General features: G+C 61.4%; 1 protein-coding gene across 3 annotated transcripts; it reads right to left on the bottom strand.

Moving 5' to 3' along the window:
• Positions 1–1487: 1487 nt before the first annotated feature.
• Positions 1488–15422, bottom strand: SLC4A3 (solute carrier family 4 member 3). Of its 3 annotated transcripts, XM_033859668.2 has the most exons (23): positions 15193–15419; positions 14892–15033; positions 14396–14561; positions 13508–13785; positions 13235–13350; positions 12626–12825; positions 10863–11011; positions 10532–10712; positions 9920–10055; positions 9456–9639; positions 8943–9042; positions 8309–8493; positions 7409–7634; positions 6982–7200; positions 6525–6673; positions 6148–6342; positions 5503–5721; positions 5055–5144; positions 4363–4529; positions 3418–3671; positions 2926–3095; positions 2596–2769; positions 1489–1958 (listed from the first exon to the last, which is right to left on the bottom strand). In XM_033859668.2, the coding sequence occupies exons 2-23, from the start codon at positions 14940–14942 to the stop codon at positions 1881–1883; spliced, it is 3687 nt and encodes a 1228-aa protein (XP_033715559.1). In that variant the 5' UTR covers positions 14943–15033; positions 15193–15419; the 3' UTR covers positions 1489–1880. The 3 variants fall into 3 exon arrangements, with proteins under 3 accessions (XP_073663308.1, XP_033715559.1, XP_073663307.1); XM_073807206.1 differs by lacking the exons at positions 1489–1958; positions 2596–2769 and having other exon boundaries at positions 3048–3156; positions 15193–15422; XM_073807207.1 differs by lacking the exons at positions 12626–12825; positions 13235–13350; positions 13508–13785; ... (1 more) ...; positions 14892–15033; positions 15193–15419 and adding an exon at positions 11502–11888 and having other exon boundaries at positions 1488–1958.
• Between the last annotated feature and the right edge of the window lie 1525 nt (positions 15423–16947).

Consider the following 16947-nt stretch of genomic DNA (forward strand, 5'->3'; position numbering starts at 1 on the left):
CATTCAGTTTCAAAAGCCCCCGCCCTCTTGTTTCTCACTTTCCAGCTGAGCAACACCCATACTTCTCAGCTATTCGCTAAGTAGAGATGACTGACACAACCTGTGTCCAATGTAGAGCCGAGTCTTCAGGGCTCAGGTCACTACTTTCTCTCAGGGGCTCTGGAAGAAGCAGGTTCTTTCCCGTGGGGTCTCAGCATCCCACAGACCCAACAGGGAAGTCCGCCCACACCAAGGCCCCGATGGGGGGACCAGGCAACCTGATTTAGGGCTCAGAAAAGGAACAGAGTCCTGCGTGCAAAGCTTCTCAGCCACGCCTATCTACACGTGTGGCCCCTGCCATCTCTGCGTTTGGAATCTTCTCTGCACACGTCTGTGTTCTAGTTTTTTGTGTTTGACCTTCACTTTGCTCCTTGGCTAAGTTACTCTGAAATTCCACCTGGCCTTGGCCAATCTAAGGGAAAAGGAATCTTGCCTTCATGTAGGCCAGGAGGATCAGTCAGAGGCCAGATGCAGTTGGAGGCTATCGCGGCGCCAGAGACCGAAGCGGCCGACTGGACTGAAATACTTAAATCTGAATGACAATCCAGGACAGCTGGAGGGGCACGTCTCTTCCTTATGAACAAAACAAATAGCCTCACAGCAATCTGTCCCTTCTCTCTTGACCAACTTCAGGGCTCTAGCCGTTGGCCTGAACACCTGGGAGGAACCTGGGGAAAGGTAAGGAAGAACTTGGGCCACCTCCAGAGTAAATGGGTAACGTAGGGTTGAGGCATCCTGGCACTGGATGCTCAGAGCTGCCCAGGGCTTTGTAAGTCCATGGAACCTCTCTGCCCCAGCCGCTTGCATCCCAATGAGGAACTAAATGTGCTTGAATGGGATCTTTGATCATAGCGGGTCCACCAGGTGGCAGTGTTACCCGGGCCCAGTCCAGACAGAGCCTGCAGTGAGAGAGCGGCCACCAGAGGGCAACACAGGGACGGACGCTCAACCACGCAGCTGGTTGCCTAGCAACTGTGACGAAATGGGCTCCCAGTTTGCACCCTCTGCAAGGCCTCCCAGGTTATTTCTGGCGTAACAAAGACTGTTGCACGCAAGGAGTGGCCTCAGGAATCCCAGAACTGCCTCTCTTCTAAGCCTGGAGACTCTAAAATGGTCCAGGGACCCCAAAGCCAGCACGACCCTGGCGCCTAGGGGATTGGGCAGCTCCTGTCCCTGCCCTTTGGACTGCCAAGGATCAGGAAAAGAAAATAAACATTTTCCATTCCCCTCTGTAGCCCCACAGCCATTGGGACGCTCTGATTTCCCTAGTGGCTAAAGCAGAGCAACCTCCTCCCCCTCCCATCCCCCAACCTCCCCCTTCTAAGCAGGGGCTGGATTAACAGCGTGTGACCTTGAGCCAGACCTTGAGCCTCCAGCTCCTCAACTGTACTTGGGGGGGGGGGGTCGAGGGGGTGCTGATAAGATCCAGCTCTGACCTTCTGTGGTCTTGATTCTCTCCCTTTCCTCCAAGAATTCTGTCCTTGCCTCAAAACTCTCCCTGATTTGGATGACCCTGAAAATAGAATTCTTCCAATTCCAGATGGATAAGTATGACCCGAGAAACCAGAGATGGAACCAAGAAAGTGAGGCAGACACAAGACAAGGAGTGTGGTTATAATGAGCTCAAAGCCTGTGCCGGTCTGGTCTGTGAAAGGGCCTGGGTGAGACGAGGTCAGTGCCCAGGGCAGAGTCAGGGGGCCACTCTAGTCGTGGCATCAGTAGTGGTTCCAGGCACATCTCTGGGTCATGACAAGCCCGCTGGCCCTAGGGCTGGGCTCTGACTGGGGCCTGGTGTCAATCACTAAGGTGTCGGGGTCTCCAAGGGGCACCATGGTGGAGGATCACACGGGCATGTGCAGCTCGTTGTACTCATCCTGGCCGTCCTCATCAAAGTTTGGTTCAGCATCTTCAGAGTCCAGCTGCAAAAGGGAGCAGAAGGTTGGGAGAGGCCGGGAAGCGGACTCACCGCCTCCCGCTCCCCAGCTCCTCCTTGGGCCGGCAGCCCTCACTGCCCCTAGACCTCTCCAAGCCTCACTGTCTACAGGGACTGTGGCCCCAGGTTGAAGCACTTCCCTCTGGCCAAAACCTTGAGGTCACCCCCCAGCGATACCTCCTAATAATAATAATGATGATAGCAGCTACCACACAGAAGCACTTTCCTGGGGCTCTGAGCTCCTGTGGTACCTTTGTATAACGTGCGTGGGCGGAGGATTTTCAAAAAGATGTCCTTTCCTCTAGCTGACAAAAACAGGGCTCAGAATGGATCTCAGCACCACCCCACGCCCGCTCATCCCTCAGCTGTGTGCCTTTGTTCAGGACACAGCTGTCTACAGCAGCCCTGTGCCTCTCTCACACCAAGGCACCGTTCTCATTGCTTTACCTGGAACTGTGTTTAATCCTCACCACGATCCTATAAGGGAGAATCTATTAGTAGCCCCGTCATACAGATGAAAATGAGATTTCGGAACGTTAGGTAATTTGTCTGTGGTCACACAACAGCAAAGACTGGCACCCAGGGCCCGAGCCCCTAAGACTGCCCCAAGCGCCTTCCCTTACCGCCTGTAGCTCCCTGTCCTGGAAGAGCCGGGGCAGGAGGCAACGCCTCAGGGGCACCGTGAGCAGCAGCAGGAAGGGAAAGGCGAGCGAGGCCGCCGTGGACTTGACCACCCAGAGCAGCGCGATGCAGCCCAGCTGGATGCACGTGAACAGGTGCATCCGCCAGGTCTTCACCTGGGGAACAGGCGTCAGGTCTCACCACATCTCTAGGAACTCGGGTCCCCAGGTCCCAGCTTATCCTTCAGAGTCCATCTCCAGCCCAGAGATCCCTCGGCCCTCCCGCCGCTCCCCATCACCCCGTCGCCCCACCTCTGTGCCTCCTGGCCCTACCTTGGTCACATAGGGCTGTTCGGGATGGTGTTTTGCTGGCATGAGTATGAGCAACAGACGCTGGGACAGCTGGATGCCAGACAGCGATGTGACCCCCATGTACAGGAAAATCCCAAAGAGCACAGCCAGTGGGATCCGGCGCAGCACAGCCCCCATGACAATGGACAGGCCTGGAGGAGGTGACACACACCTACGTGACCCCTCAGGCAGCCCCCGTGAGGATGGAAGGGCCTGGTGGGGAGGAGATGAGCCGGGCCTCATCACTGTGACCAAGAGAAGATGCAACAGGACAGAGAGCCAAGAAAGGGCTCAAGCAAAAAGGCACATGGAGTGTCAAGAAGCAGGTCTGGGGGTCAGAGCAGGGGCTAGTCACGATGTGTTTGGAAACTCAGAAGGGATCTGGGTCAAGCCTGGGATGGAGAAAGGATTTAAGGTCCAAGAACGCAAGTCTGGGGGGTGGGGACCGGGGCCGTGCAAGGTGGGCGCTCTCACCCACGAGGCTGGCGATGAGCACTCCAGTGACCCGCTGCTCCCGCACCTCCTGGATCTGGGGCTTCTCGCCGGGAGCAATGGCAGTGCGCATAACGGTCAGCGCGTTCACGTGGGTGACCGAGCGGACGGTGGCGGCCGTGAGCCAGGGCAACCCAAACAAGCCACAGAGCCCACCCAGGGAGCCGATGAGAAGCAGGTCCAGGTGGAAGCCGGAGCCTTTGAGCAGCCTCCGCGCCTTCTGGCTGACAATGAGCCTGCGGGGAGAGGATGGGAAGCGGGGGTGAGTCGGGGGCGGGGGGGTGGCCAGCGACAGGGTCAGGCACTCACAGCAGGGACGGTGTAGAGGGGACAGGACATGCAGAGCAGAACTCTCCCAGGACCTGCCCGCTTCCTCTTTCAAGTTCTCAAATTGAAGTTCTCATATTTAAGCAAATCTGAGGCAAATTCCCATACTGTGGATACTTAAAACACCACAAAAGCCAGATGCCAGCTCTCACCACATCATTGTGGTTTAACCAAAATGAGACACATGTGAGCGTCACTGAGAGAAAATGCTGCCAGGGTTTTCTGAGGACTGTCAAGTGCCACCCTGCAAGTGGTGGTGGTAACAGACAGATATCATGTCAAAGCACCACGGGGGGACTTCCCTGGCGGCGCAGTGGTTGAGAGTCCGCCTGCCGATGCAGGGGACGCGGGTTCGTGCCCCGGTCCGGGAGGATCCCACGTGCCGCGGAGCAGCTGGGCCCGTGAGCCATGGCCGCTGAGCCTGCGCGTCCAGAGCCTGTGCTCCGCAACGGGAGAGGCCGCGACAGTAAGAGGCCCGCGTACCGCAAAAAAAAAAAAAAAAAAAAAAAAAAAGCACAACGGGGAAACCACGCCCCAGGCCCACGGACACCCTCTGGCCGCCAATCCCACGGCTCCCCGCCCCGCCCCCAGCCCTCTCACGCGGTGATCTGTGTCTCCATGAAGATCAGGATGAGGACCAGGAGGGCGGGCACGGCGGCTGCCACCATCATCCAGGGCGGGAAAGGACGGGCGCTACCCAGGGGCGGGATGAACCATGTGCGCTTATGGGGGGAGGTCACTGAGAGTCCCGTGGGCACCGTCAGCTTCTGCATGACCAGAAGGAAGACCGGGTTCAGGGCCGCTAGCAACTCCACGTAGCAGCTGCTCCCACCCAGCTCTGTGTCTCCAGTACCAGGACTCCAGGGAATGTGGGTGTGAACAGGTTTGGGGAAAATCAGTTTTGTATCCTCCAAAGTCACTGTTCCTCCAAGGGGTCTGGCAGCGAATGAGGAAATGATATACCTTCTCCCTGAGCCCCGGAGCTGCCAGGAGACCTGCTGCAGGGGCACCTGTCATTCTGCCCCCAGTCCCACACCTGCTCCTCCAGGAGTCCTGACTAAGCGTCACACACAGCCCCAGACTCCCTGGCCGGCCTCCTCAGCTGGACCACACAGCTGCTTCTGAAACCCCCAGCCCACCCACCCCTGTGCAGCCCCAGCACGTAGCCATTCCACTAGGAAAGCTGGGTTCCAGCCCTGACCGGCTGCTGGCGCAATGGGGACATGTTATGGCCTGCCTCTCAAGGCCCTGGGGTGAGAACCAGCTGCCAGAGGGGGTCGGGACTCACTCACCTGTGTGTAGGTGTCTGTAATGGAGTAATCCACCAGGACCATCACCAGAATGGAGATGGGGATGCCGAAGTCCCCGATGATACGGCGAGCCTTGAGAGGGGCCAATGAGGGGAAGGGAGCAAAAGGTGGATGGAGCGGAGGGTCAGGAAACTAACATGGGGGTTTTTTACCCGGACCCCTCTTGGGCCTGAGCAGGAGCCAGAGGTCCCCTGACCTGTCCCTTTAAACCCCACAGGTGCCAGCCCAGCCCAGCCCAGGAGAGCATTCCTCTCCTGATTACACCTCTCTGAGGCTTCAGACAGGGGCAGAGGCTGCACAGACTTGGATGAGGTCTCCCATGACCGGGAGAAGGGGACAGCCCCTCTCTCGAGCGGAGCCTGGCAGAGACAGCAGGAACCGAGGGACACCCACAGGGGGTCCACAGGCCCTACTCCCGCCGGCCACGCACCTTGCCACCCAGGAAGCGGCTGTTTCTGAACTTGCGCAGGAAGAAGGCAATGAGGAAGGTCCCGAGCATGAGGATGAGGGACAGCAGAGCCGTGTTGGGTTGGTTCCTGGGGCCCGGCGGCCCCTCGGTGGGCGGCAGGGCACTCACATTCAGGTCCAGCTCAGAAGCCAGGGCTCCCGCAGGGGGGTAGAATGGCAGCAGTGGGTGCTCCGTGAACACCTGTGTGGGTTACGAGGTTGCCCTAGTGCTCACCTGGGCAGGTGCCTGATTTCATAGCATCAGTACACCTGTGAGGGAGAGGGCTGGCCCCTCCCACACCTGACCGGGCAACATAACACAGGACATGCAGCTCCATCTCACACACAGACGCCCTTCCTCTACATACAGTGACCCAAGGACCCCAGACCCGTAGCCCTGACAACGCCCCCTTTCCGTCCCATACCTGTTCAGGTGAATCCTGGACTTCAAACCTCTGGGTTTGACTCCCTGCCCTTCAGCTCAGACGTAGCCCTAGGGCGTCCTCAACCCCCAGGCCCACAGCCTACAGAGCCTTCCTCCTCGTCCCTCCTCCCCCCAGGCTCTCCTTCCCAGGGTGCTGCCCAGCCCCCACCTACACCCACCCCCCCAAGACCTCTCAGGGCCCACCTTGTAGAGCTTGTGGAAGGTCTCATAGATGAAAATGAGAGAGATGAGGAAGGCGAAGATCTCCTGGGTGAAGGGTGAGATGTAGCGGACCAGGAAGCTGCCTTCCGCGGCCACCAGGGCAAGAACAAAGACCACCAGCCAGAGGCCAACCCACACCCGGCCTGTGAGGTACTCCAGGCCCTGGGCTCGGCAGAACTGGAGGGCGGGAGAGAGAGGCGGTCACCACAGCCATCTGACCCGGCCCTCGGGGCCCCACGGGACGGGCAGGAGGTGCACCCCGAGGGAGAGGAGGGGGAAAGACCGCAGGGGCCCATGCCCTGGGCCAGGGGCACAGGGTGGAGCAGGTGAGCCCTGGGGAGGGGCAGGGTGGCTGTCACCTTGAAGAAGGCTTCTTCGAAGACGAGCAGTGGCCCCGAGAAGCCGACCACAAGCAGCGGCTGGGCCCCCAGCAGAGAGAAGAGGACACCAAGCACAGCCGTGGACACGATCAGCTCAGACACACCCATCAGTCCTTCTGTCTTCTCCCCTGGGGCGGGCGAGGGTCAGTGGGACGGCCCTGGCCTGGCTCTTTCTACCTGGCCCCTCTTTCTCGTCTAGTTTCCCCTAACCTGGGGACCCAAGAAAAATGGAGCAGCTCCCCAGAGTGGTAGCTAGGGACCCTCACCACTCTCAGCCCTCCTGCCTCTCACCACCAGCCCCCCACCCCGGATCTCCCACCCCTTGCACCCACCCCCTCTCACTTTACTGTCATCCCAGAAGTGACCACTGGGACACCCTGACCCAGCAACCCTGCAGATGACAGTGAGCCCCCTCACCTCTCCTCCCGCCCCTCACCTAGCAGCCCCCCGAAGGTGATGGCGGGACTGAGGGCGGCGAAGTAGATGAAGAGCACGGCAGCCACGCACTGGGAGTGCAGGGCGTCCCGCAGGTCGCTAGGGTAGTGCGGGTACCGGCGCTTCACGTCCCGGACAAGCCCCCCAAACACCGAGCCAGTGCGCAGCAGGGGGTCGTCGTCAGGGGGCACCTCGGAGCCCCCTAAGTCCATCGCCAGCTCTGGGGGAACAAGAGGCTGCTGGAACCTCGTGCTTGGAGCAGGCCCTGGGCCCAATCCTTCCCAGCCTGGGACGCAGTGCAGAAACCTGGGTCAGGGATTGGAAGCTGACGTGCAGGGCTCAAGAGTCGGGATGGGGCTGGGGTCAGAGCCGTGGGAGCCGCGGAGGGGGCATAGGTTCAGGGGGCTCCGGGCCCCAAAGGGTCTGACCTTTCCCAGGGGCCACGTAGCCGCCCTGGGTGGTCATCTCAACTTTGGTCTGCTCCCGCTCCCGCCGCTTCCTGAGCAGCTCGCGCTGGAAGGCAGCCACGGAGCGCAGCAGGTCTCGGCCCTCCACCTCGGACGGGGGGATCACGATGCTGCCGTCCAGGAACTCGCTGATGGCGCTCAGGAGGTCCTGCCTGTCATCCGCCTGATAGGCAGCATCGTGGAATAGCTGGAGGCAGGAAAGCCAGGGACTGAGCCCACAGCCCAGGGAGGCCCTGGGAGGGGGCGCTTCGGGGAGGAGGTGTTGGGCCATCAGAGACCCAGAGGCAAGGTGGACGTTCAGCCACATCCACAGGTCCAGTCCACTTGTCAAAACTCTGGCTCATGTCCCTGCTGGCCGGCAGGCAGCCACGGCCCTGAACACCTCCCAAACCCCCATGACTGCCCGCGCTCTTCCCCTGGGAGCCTCCAGACTTTTCCACAATGCAACAACTGAAGGGACGACGCCTGGCATAGCGTTACCAATCCAATCTCCATCCTCACTGGAGAGTGCCCACATCCTGTTGGTTGGGAAATATTTCGAACATCACCCCTGGCTAGAGGACCCTCCTGTCCAAGTCCAGCTTCCCTTTCGAGTCTCATGTCACATCCAAAGCTTCAGCGTCTGGGCTTCTTCGTTCCGGCATCCACCTCCCTGTCCCCTCCCATAGCCCCAGCCCAAGGCTCCCTTTTCCCCCTCAGCTCACCCCTCCCTCCACCACTCCAGAGCGCTGCCTCCACCCCGAAGGGCCACTAGCACCCCTGTACCCATGGATACCACTGGGGGCAGCGCGTGGGACAGAGAACAAGCAGGGCTCAGGGGAACAGGCCTAGAACGCCCAGCCTGGGGGCTGCCGGACCCACCTTGTCAGACATGAGGGTGGCAATAGAGCGCCCAAGCTCGTGATAGTCAGTGCTGGTGTGGCCGGGCCCCAGCATCACGAAGAGAAAGCGAACCGGCACGGGGACCTCAAGCACAGACTCCAAGAGTACAGCTTCGTTCAGGCGCACAAAGGCTGCCGCTGGCTGCTCCAAGAAAGGCACACAGCCTGGGGGGACAGAAAGGCACAGGGTGCTGGGCAAAGGGGAGCAGTCAAGGCAGGCCCTGGGGGGATATCTGGGGCCATGATGTACAGTTGAGCAGGTTGTGCACTGCACAAAGAAACCCCAATCTAAAGAAGCCCTATTTGCTTATATGTCTGTACATTTATTACAATTTACCAGCAGATGGAAATCAAGGGTATTGAGGAAGGGGTGCTTTTTCCTAATTCTCACAACAGTGTTATATGGACTAGAAGCAATCCAAGATAGCAGAAAACTGGATGGGAAGCAGGCAGAGGATTAGGGAAGATGGGTTGAGAGAAAGACCAGGGGCAAGGTGGGGGCCTGGTTGGGGATGGACGAGGCAGCCTGCAGGCCAGAGCTCAAGACAAGCAGACCATGGTGGGGGCATCCACGCCCTGTAGCCCACATGCCCCCAGGGCCCAGCCCTCCTTACCCACGAGCACAACAGTAGCCTCAGCATCTTCAGGGATCTTCTCCAGCAGCTTCAGGCTTTTCCCCCGGTGACCATCTCCCCCAGGCATGTGGAGGGGCTTCTGAGGACGCAGAACTGGAATAGGGCTGGGACCCAGACCGGAGGCCATGGCAGGCCCTCCCATCCCTTGTTCCAGGCCTGGACTCTGCCCACCAACCCCTGGATCTGGGCCCTGCTTTCTCCGTCCCCAGCCAGGGTGGAGACTATTGGTGAAGTGCCCCACAGCAGGATCTGGACCCTCCTCCATCTCAGCCTTACCTTGTTTAAATGGCTCCCCTGGGTCTGCCCCGTCATCCCCTTTAAAATTTCTGTTTCTCCAGGGCAGGGGTCCCTCCTGAATGTATGTCCCCCACATCCCTAGTATGGTGCCCGGCAACCAACCTTCCTGACCCACTCAATGAAGCCATCCGTGGCCTCCACTGAAACTGGAAGCCCTCCTCATCCCCCAGCCCAGGTCAGAGCAAGGTGACTGACCTCCTTGGCCTCAGGGTCATGAGGCCAGAGTGGGGCTGGCTCCCCCAGGTCATCAGCCACGGTAGGCACTGCACCATCGGGGCCATGGCTGGGGGTTGGGTGATGATTCCCTAGGACCGAGTTCACGCTGGAACTGGACGCATTTCGGGGAAAGAAGCCACTGTCCTTGTCATCATTGGGATGGCTGGGGAGAGGGCAGAGGGGGCAAGGCAGGTTAGGAAGACAGCCCCTTGGTGGCCTGAGGTCATGAGGAAATGAGAAACGGAGGGTCAGGGCCTCCATCCTTTTTGCCTCAATGTAAGAAGGAACTTTCTAACGGTTGGTACTGTCCAAAGATAAAGAAGGAATGAGCTCCCCATCATTTGGGGTATTCAAGCAGAGGCTCGAGAGCCACTCAGTAGAGTCTGTGCTCCTGGAAGGCAGCTGAACCTGAAGGCGCCCTCCCAGGCGCCCCACCCTGGCACCTGTGTTTCAGCAGCAGGGTGCGAAGGACACTGGCCCTGTCCTCCGGCCGGATCTGGTCAGACACAATCATGGTCTCCACCACGAGGTGTGCGATGCCTGGCAGAGTGGTCTGCTCCAGGTCCAGGAGGGCAGCTCCTGGGGGCACAGTCAGGGGAGGGAGCACGGTCCCGTCAGATAGAAAAATACCACCCCCCAGCGGCTTGCTCCCCAAGGGCAGGCAGACATGCTGGGTGAGCCAAGCATCTGATGTGCCCAGGTGCATACACAGCTCCATGTGGCCACAGCCCAGCCCGAGAGGATGCAAAAAGAGAGCACGGGGTGAGGGCACAGCCCCTCCTTGCCCAGAGAGGGGGTCATCTGTTGATTTACTGCATGTGGGCAGATACCTGCTGTGCCCCAGGTACAGTGCTAGGTACCTGGGCAGTCCCACCCCTCAGAGCTTATGGCTGTGCAGGCAGCTGGACCCCATGTCCCCAGAGTGGCAGCCAGACCTCACCTGGCCCCAGGGCTCCAGGGAGCAGTCCCTGGAGCTGGGCAGCCCAGCACAGGCCGAGCTCTGTGGTTTGTGAAGAGGGCCTGCGGCTCTCGGGACAGGTCTGCAGGGCCCCTACCGTGGGCGATGGTCCTCCGGAGCTCCAGCAGGCTGCGGAAGGAGAGCGAGGCCACGTGCGGCTTCCCCCAGCGCTCCGTCTCTTCCTCCACGTCCTCTTCAAACTTGATCCAGCGAGCCGTCTCCCGCCAGTGGGGCTCCTGGCTGCGGTCCAGCATCAGCTCATTCAGCTCCACAAACACCTGGGGTGGGCGCCAAGGGTGAAGGCCTGGGAGCCGCCAGGTGGGACCGGCTGTCCTGGGGACATGGCGATGGGCCAGGCAGGGAGGGAGGGAGAAGGGGGGAGGAGAGGCGAGAAGAATCCAAAGGCCCACTTCCTCGGGGCCTGGTACCTCATGAGGCCTCCGGTCCAGCTGCTGCTTCTTCTTCTTCCTGCGCAGGATGGGGGCCAGGCCACTGGGGCTGCCCCTCCCGCCCTGCATCCGAGACGGCTTCTTTACCAGGTGCCGGCGCACGCCAGGGTTGTCCTCCAGCCGGTGACCTGTGGAGAAGATGGGCTTGGCGGTCCCAGGGTTCCAGCTCAGGGCCTCGGGGTCATTGCCAGCCCCTCCAGCTCTGCCCAGCCATTCTACTCGGGGCGGGGGGGGTGCCACAGTCACCCAGGGACCATGCCGACAAAACCATATCGTCCAGCTGGGCCATTTCATACATAAGGAGACTGAGGCCCAGAGAGGGGAAAGGACTAGTCCAAAGTCACACAGGGAGACTGGCTAAGCCACAGTAAAAAGGCAGACTCTCAACTCAGTCCACAGCCCCGGTCACGGCCACTGCCTCTTACTCGGCAGTGCCAGGACCCACATTAAGTCACCAGGCCCCGCGCCCTCGGCACCTTCCCTGTGCCCCTCGGCACCCATGTGTACTCCCCCATGGGTACACATCCAGACGGACTCAGGCAGAGCTTCTCTCCCTTCCTTCCCATCTGCCCCTTCCAGGCCCACAGCTGGGGGAAGGCCAGCAGCCCAGTTACTCACAAGCTGGTCCGCCCACCATGGGGCTCAGCTGGCCCCTGATGGATTCCCACAGGTCATAGTCCTCAAGGTCCAGCACAAACATCTCTAAGTCCTCTGAGGCCAGCGAGTCTCGAGGGCTGGGGGCTGGAGCCCTCTGAGGGCTCTGACCCTCAGCGTCCCCGGGCCCAGGGCTCAGTGCCCTGTTGGGCTCTGTGACCTCCTCCAGCGGGCTCATCATTCCCCAGATGGCCAAGGCCTCAGCCCCTGTTCCTTCCTAGAGCCCCGGCTCTCCTGAGAGGCAGGAGCCTGGACAGCAGTGGTCTTGGTCCAACCAGAGCTTGAAGATGGCCGGGCCTCCTGACCCCGACTCCCCAGGTCCCCAGGCCTGCTCCCTGCTGCTTCCAGCCTGCACCCTAGGTCTGTAAACATGCCCTCCCCCTGACCACCCCCCATCCCACCGCTGCTGCCACCGCCGCTGCTGCTGCTGCTGCCATCGGATTGTTCCTGTCCCTGTCCTCAGGCCCTGGCAACTTTCCATGACGTATTGCACTCAGAGCCCTCCCCCCTCCCACCCCACCCCTGCACACACTGTGGTTCCAAGGGGGAGGAGGGCGGGGTCGGTGATGCCCCTGGCTGGGCACAGAGCCCCATGGGTGCGGACAGGTGGCACAGAAACCAGGGCACTGATAAGACGGAAGGAACGTGCCGAGATCACAGCCAGGCCCGGCCGAGGGTGGTGTGATGGGAGTAGGAGGCTCCTGACACAGGGAGAGGCAGGGCCTGGTGGAGTGGCTGGGACTCAGGGCCCTGGTTCCAAGCGGGTAAAAAGAGTTTGCCCCGAGAAGAGGAGCGTCGGAGGAGGGGGGGTACAATGATGTCTCCAAACGTCGTGTGGAAAAAGGGCTGCCTTATTCCAGGGGTGACTCAGAGGACACAACCAGGACGGAAGGGCAAAGGCATCATGAGGGGAAGTCTCAGCTCTGGCACCCGAGGCATGGCTTGGTTAGGTAGTGAGTTCCCCATCACTGGCCACATTCCAGCAGACAGGGATACCGCAGAGGAGCTCAGCCCTGGGTGGGGGAGAACACAGAGCCTCTCCAAGGTCCCTCACAGGCTGGGCACCCCTGGAAGTGGGTGTCACTCACTCTTCATGTCGTCCAGGTCCGCGGAGCCCAGCATCTGGGCCTCCGCCTCATCAGTGGGCACCTGCTGCTCCGGGCCACCCGGGCTGCCCAGGGCACTGCCTGGGCATAGCCGTTCCCGCAGGTCATAGCTGGCTGACGGGCTCCGTGGCCGACTCTTCTCTCCGGCGACTCGGGAAACCCGGGCCCGGGGACTTGGGGAGCTGAGGAGGCAACACGGCAGCCTTGAAACTGGCAGGGACCCTCGGTGGAGGTGGGCCAGGAGAGGGGGTTCCTCTGCCCTCCCCCAGCTTGGGGCAGGGCCTGGAGAGGCCCCCTGGGGACTACACACAGGCTCCTCCTGAGCAGAGAGAAAAGCTTACCTCCACCTTCCTGCCCCCGTTGCACTGGTCCCCAGTTCCTCTTTGTCCCCATCCTCCTTTTCACCCAGACACCCTCTCTCTCCTGGAGGACTCTCCCTGCCCGCCCTCTGGTGCTCTCCTCCTTGCCAATCATGCAGAGAAGGGGCACGCCCTCCCCGGCTCCTCCGCCCCGCCTCCTTTCCTCCTAGCTTCTCCACTGGGGTCAGGAAGGAGCCTGGGACCTGCTCTCGGCTGGGCTGGAGGCCAGTACCTGACCGAGTGCTGGGGGCTCTTGTCGGAGCGCGGGCCCACCGCGGGCAGGGGCTTGGTGAAGGCGGCCCTCCCCGAGAGGCCGGGACTGTCGTCCTCGTCACTTCCAATGGAGAACTGTGGATAAACCCCGTGTGACCTGGGTCCCTGCCCTGACTCAGCCCCAATACCCCACTCAGCCCCGCCTCCCCCAACCCTGCCGGGCCTCCCCTCCCCCCTCCAGGCCTCCCCTCCTCTCCCTGAGCAGCCAGCCCTCCCTGGGGACAGACCTTACCTTTGCTTTGGGTGGGGACCCTGCGGATGGAGGTTCTACAGGCTCTGCCTCAGACTCCCCTTCCTCTTCCTCCTCCTCTTCCTCCTCCTCATCCACTCCGGCTCCCCCCTCCTCCTGGATGGGAGGGGTCCCCTCAGAGGGGGGAGCAGAGGTTCTCTCCTTCTTCCTCTTCCTCCTGGTTTGCCGGGCAGAGGTGGCGGGCAGTCGCCGCAGCTTGTGGGGTGGAGGCAGGCGCACCGAGAGCGGGTGGTGGGTGTGGTGGGATGTGTGCCGGTGAACTGGGGGTGCAGGAGAGCTGGTTGGGGCCCCCACAGCAGAAGGGGGCCCCTCACCACCCTAGGGACGCATGCCTTATTCTAGCTCAAGGCCTCAAACAAGGGCACCCTAGTCCTTCCTCCAGAGTCAGGCTCCCCCCAACACCTGTACCCATAGCCTGTCATTGGGAAGGCCTGGTAGAGTCGGGGGGATGGAGTGATGGAGAGGGGAGGTTGTGACAGGGAGGATGCGGGGATGAGAGGACAGGACACAGCAAGGAAGGGAAAGGTAGAGTCAGCAGAGCTAAGGAGGGGAGGAGAGGTGGCAGAGAGACGAGAGCAGGGCCAGAGGTATGACAGAGCCTTGAGGAAGATGAAGGTCACCAAGGAAGGCCTCAGGCCCATCTCCCTACATCTCCCCTGTGTCTGGGGCTCAGCTCCCCTAGCAGACAGACAGGTGACGGGTAAGTGAGGCAGGATGACTTAACATGGCATGGTGGCCCAGCACAGCATCCAGCACAGCATCCAGCATAAGATGACACCGGGTGACCAAGCCAGTGGTGAGCACGGTGATGGTGGCAATGAAGGTGATGGCGGTGAGGGCGGCCACACTAGGGGTCCCCAGGCTACCCACACTCAAAGTCCCGCTCGCTGTAGCTGCGGCTGGGCTTCTTGGGGTCCCAGGCCGGGGGCTTGTTGATGAGGTCCCCAAACCTGCTCACAGCCAAGGTCTTGCCCAAGTCATCATCCTCCTCCTCCATGTCTGGACTCAGAGGGGGCTCCTCCAAGGGCACCCGGACCTGCAAACCCAACAGCCTCTTCTAAGGAACCCTGACGCATGAACGCCACACACCCACCCCAACTCCAAGCCCTAGGTGGAGATGGGGGAGACCAGCAGACTCGTCTTCTACTCCCTGTGGCCCAGGCTGGGGTCAACCTCCCAGGCTTCCAGGGCTTGGGAGGAGAGGGGGCAACAGACCCGAGAAATACCAAAAGACCCCCTCTTTCTCCGTATCTCCCGCCCAGCTCTACCCCTGGATCTGGGGGTCCCAGGGTCGACCAGAAGACCCCCCTATCCTCCTTGAGGTCCCTCCCCCTCCTCTTCTCCCACCCCCGCGAGCGTCAGTCACCTGGGGTAGGGGGGAGGCGCCCCCGGGCGGCGGAATCACTCCATTGGCCATGTCCGGAGAGGCGGCTTGGGGGGACTTTGACTCACTGAGGGACCCGTGACCCGGGTGAGAAGAGGGCGCTGCGCGGACCTAATGGGGAGCCCTGGGGGAGGAGGGCGGGGTCAGGAGCCTCGCGCGGCCGCCCCCCCCCTCCCCCTCCCCGGAGCTGGATCCCCCGCCCGCCCGAGCGCCCATCGAGGCCCCGCCGCGCCCGGGATGCCCCGGGGCCCGGCCCGCCGCTCCCCGCCCCGCCCTGCGGTACCTCGGGGCTCCGGAGCGTGCGGGGCTCGGGCCGACCGCCGCGCCCCATCTCCTTCCCGCGCTCGCCCCGGGGCCTGTCGCTGCGCAGGGCCGGACGGCCTGGGGGCGCCCGCGGCGGCAGCGAGCCTGGCGGGCTGGGCGGACGCAGGCGCCGGAGCCCGCACCCCGCGGCTCCACCTCCTCTCGCTCGGCTCCGCAGCTCCGCCGCCGCCGCCGCCGCCGGGCCGCACAATGGGAGCGGGCGGGCGGTGACTCACCCCGCCCCGGCCGGCCCGGCCCCCACGCGTGGGCCCCCGCAGGACCCCACCTGCCCCGCAATCCCTTCTCCGGCGCCCCACGCGTTGCCGAAGGCGGGTGCGCCGCCCTCCACTCCCACAATCCCCAGATGCACGCACCACCTTCCTTTTAGCCTCCTCTCCCCGCAAGAGCCGTGGAGGCGACCCCTCCGCAGACGCCAGCCCCTCCAATCTTGGGAACTGAGCACGCAGGCCTACGGGAACACCCACCACCTGTCCCTTCGGTTCCGGTATAGCCTCAGATGCCTGGCTTCTGCCACCAGGCAGCGCCCAACATTTGACCTTGGCAGTTACCTCCCTGGCCTCGGTTTCCTCAACGTAGCCAGAGGGGCCTGGAAACGGGGTGTTCCGAAGTTCCATCCAGCTCTAAGATTCTGCACCTCAGTTTCTACACCCTCTCTCCCCCTCCTCCACCCCCCTAGGTCACATCTCCTTTTCCAAGGGCAAAGGTGTTTGGAAGGAACGACTGGATCCCAATTTGACCTTCTGGGGGTCTCGCTGAAACTGAGCATGCCATGTCCCTAACAACCCCTCATAATAGCTGGTGGAGTCACGTCCCTGAATCCTGAGGAGAACTTAGGAGGATGCTGGGGGAGAACCCAGGGTGGAGCTGCTGGGTAGGAGAGGGGCCAGGCCCAGGAGAGAGAAACCAACGCCTGCCCCGGGGGGGGGGGGGGGGGGGGAGGGGCAGGGGATGACAGGATGCTGGACACGATGGTCTCTGTGTGGGGAAGAGGTTTAACCCTGTGACCTTGGGCATGTAATTTACCCTCTCCCAGCCCTGTCCTCACCTGGGTCTCAGCTCAACCTGAGGGAAGATTCTCTACGTTCGGAGCCGTCAGGGGGAAGAGGGGAAGGCAGCTAGTATCTGCTGAGCCCTTGGCTTTGCACCCGCAGCCCCGTGCTGGGCCCTCTCCATACTCATCCTGGCTTCACCACAACAGAGATTCATGGAGCCTTGTTACCCTGCCATGGTCACAGCTGGGAAGCTGGCTGCTGACAGGGCATCATGGGTGTATGTCCCAGCCACAGCCGTTTACCGCTCCAAGCCTCTTTCAGGGAAAGAGATGTGCTCGGCCTCGCCGTCTCAAAGGGTGTGCAGAGCATGAACCATAAGGCCAGCTGTGTGTAAGTAGAGTGTGTGAATTGTGCCCCAAAACTCAGGATGTGAGACCCATCTGTTATGGGTTGAATTGTGTGTCCCCCTCCACCACACACACACACACACACACACACACACACACACACACACACGCCACCAGTTCATAGGTTGAAATCCCAACCCCCAGTACCTCCGAAGGTGACCTTATTTGGAAATGAGGTCATACTGGGGTGGGGTGGGGTGGGCTCCTTTCCCAATATGAATGGTGTCCTTCTAAAAAGGGGAAATATGGACACAGACATACTCAGGGAGAACACCAATGTGAAGATTGGAGTTGTGCTGCCACAAGCCCAGGAAC

This window comes from Tursiops truncatus, chromosome 7, assembly GCF_011762595.2.
Source record: "Tursiops truncatus isolate mTurTru1 chromosome 7, mTurTru1.mat.Y, whole genome shotgun sequence".
Taxonomy (NCBI): Eukaryota; Metazoa; Chordata; class Mammalia; order Artiodactyla; family Delphinidae; genus Tursiops; species Tursiops truncatus.

Bases quoted from the DNA above. Each gene is read 5' to 3' on its own strand.
- SLC4A3 (XM_033859668.2), bottom strand. From the start codon at position 14,942: ATGGCCAATGGAGTGATTCCGCCGCCCGGGGGCGCCTCCCCCCTACCC. The intron at 9,043-9,455 runs GTCAGTCACCTT...CTGCGTCCTCAG, and splicing joins ATGACCCTGAGGCCAAGGAG to AAGCCCCTCCACATGCCTGG. The intron at 1,959-2,595 runs GTAAGGGAAGGC...TCCCTTTTGCAG, and splicing joins AGGACAGGGAGCTACAGGCG to CTGGACTCTGAAGATGCTGA.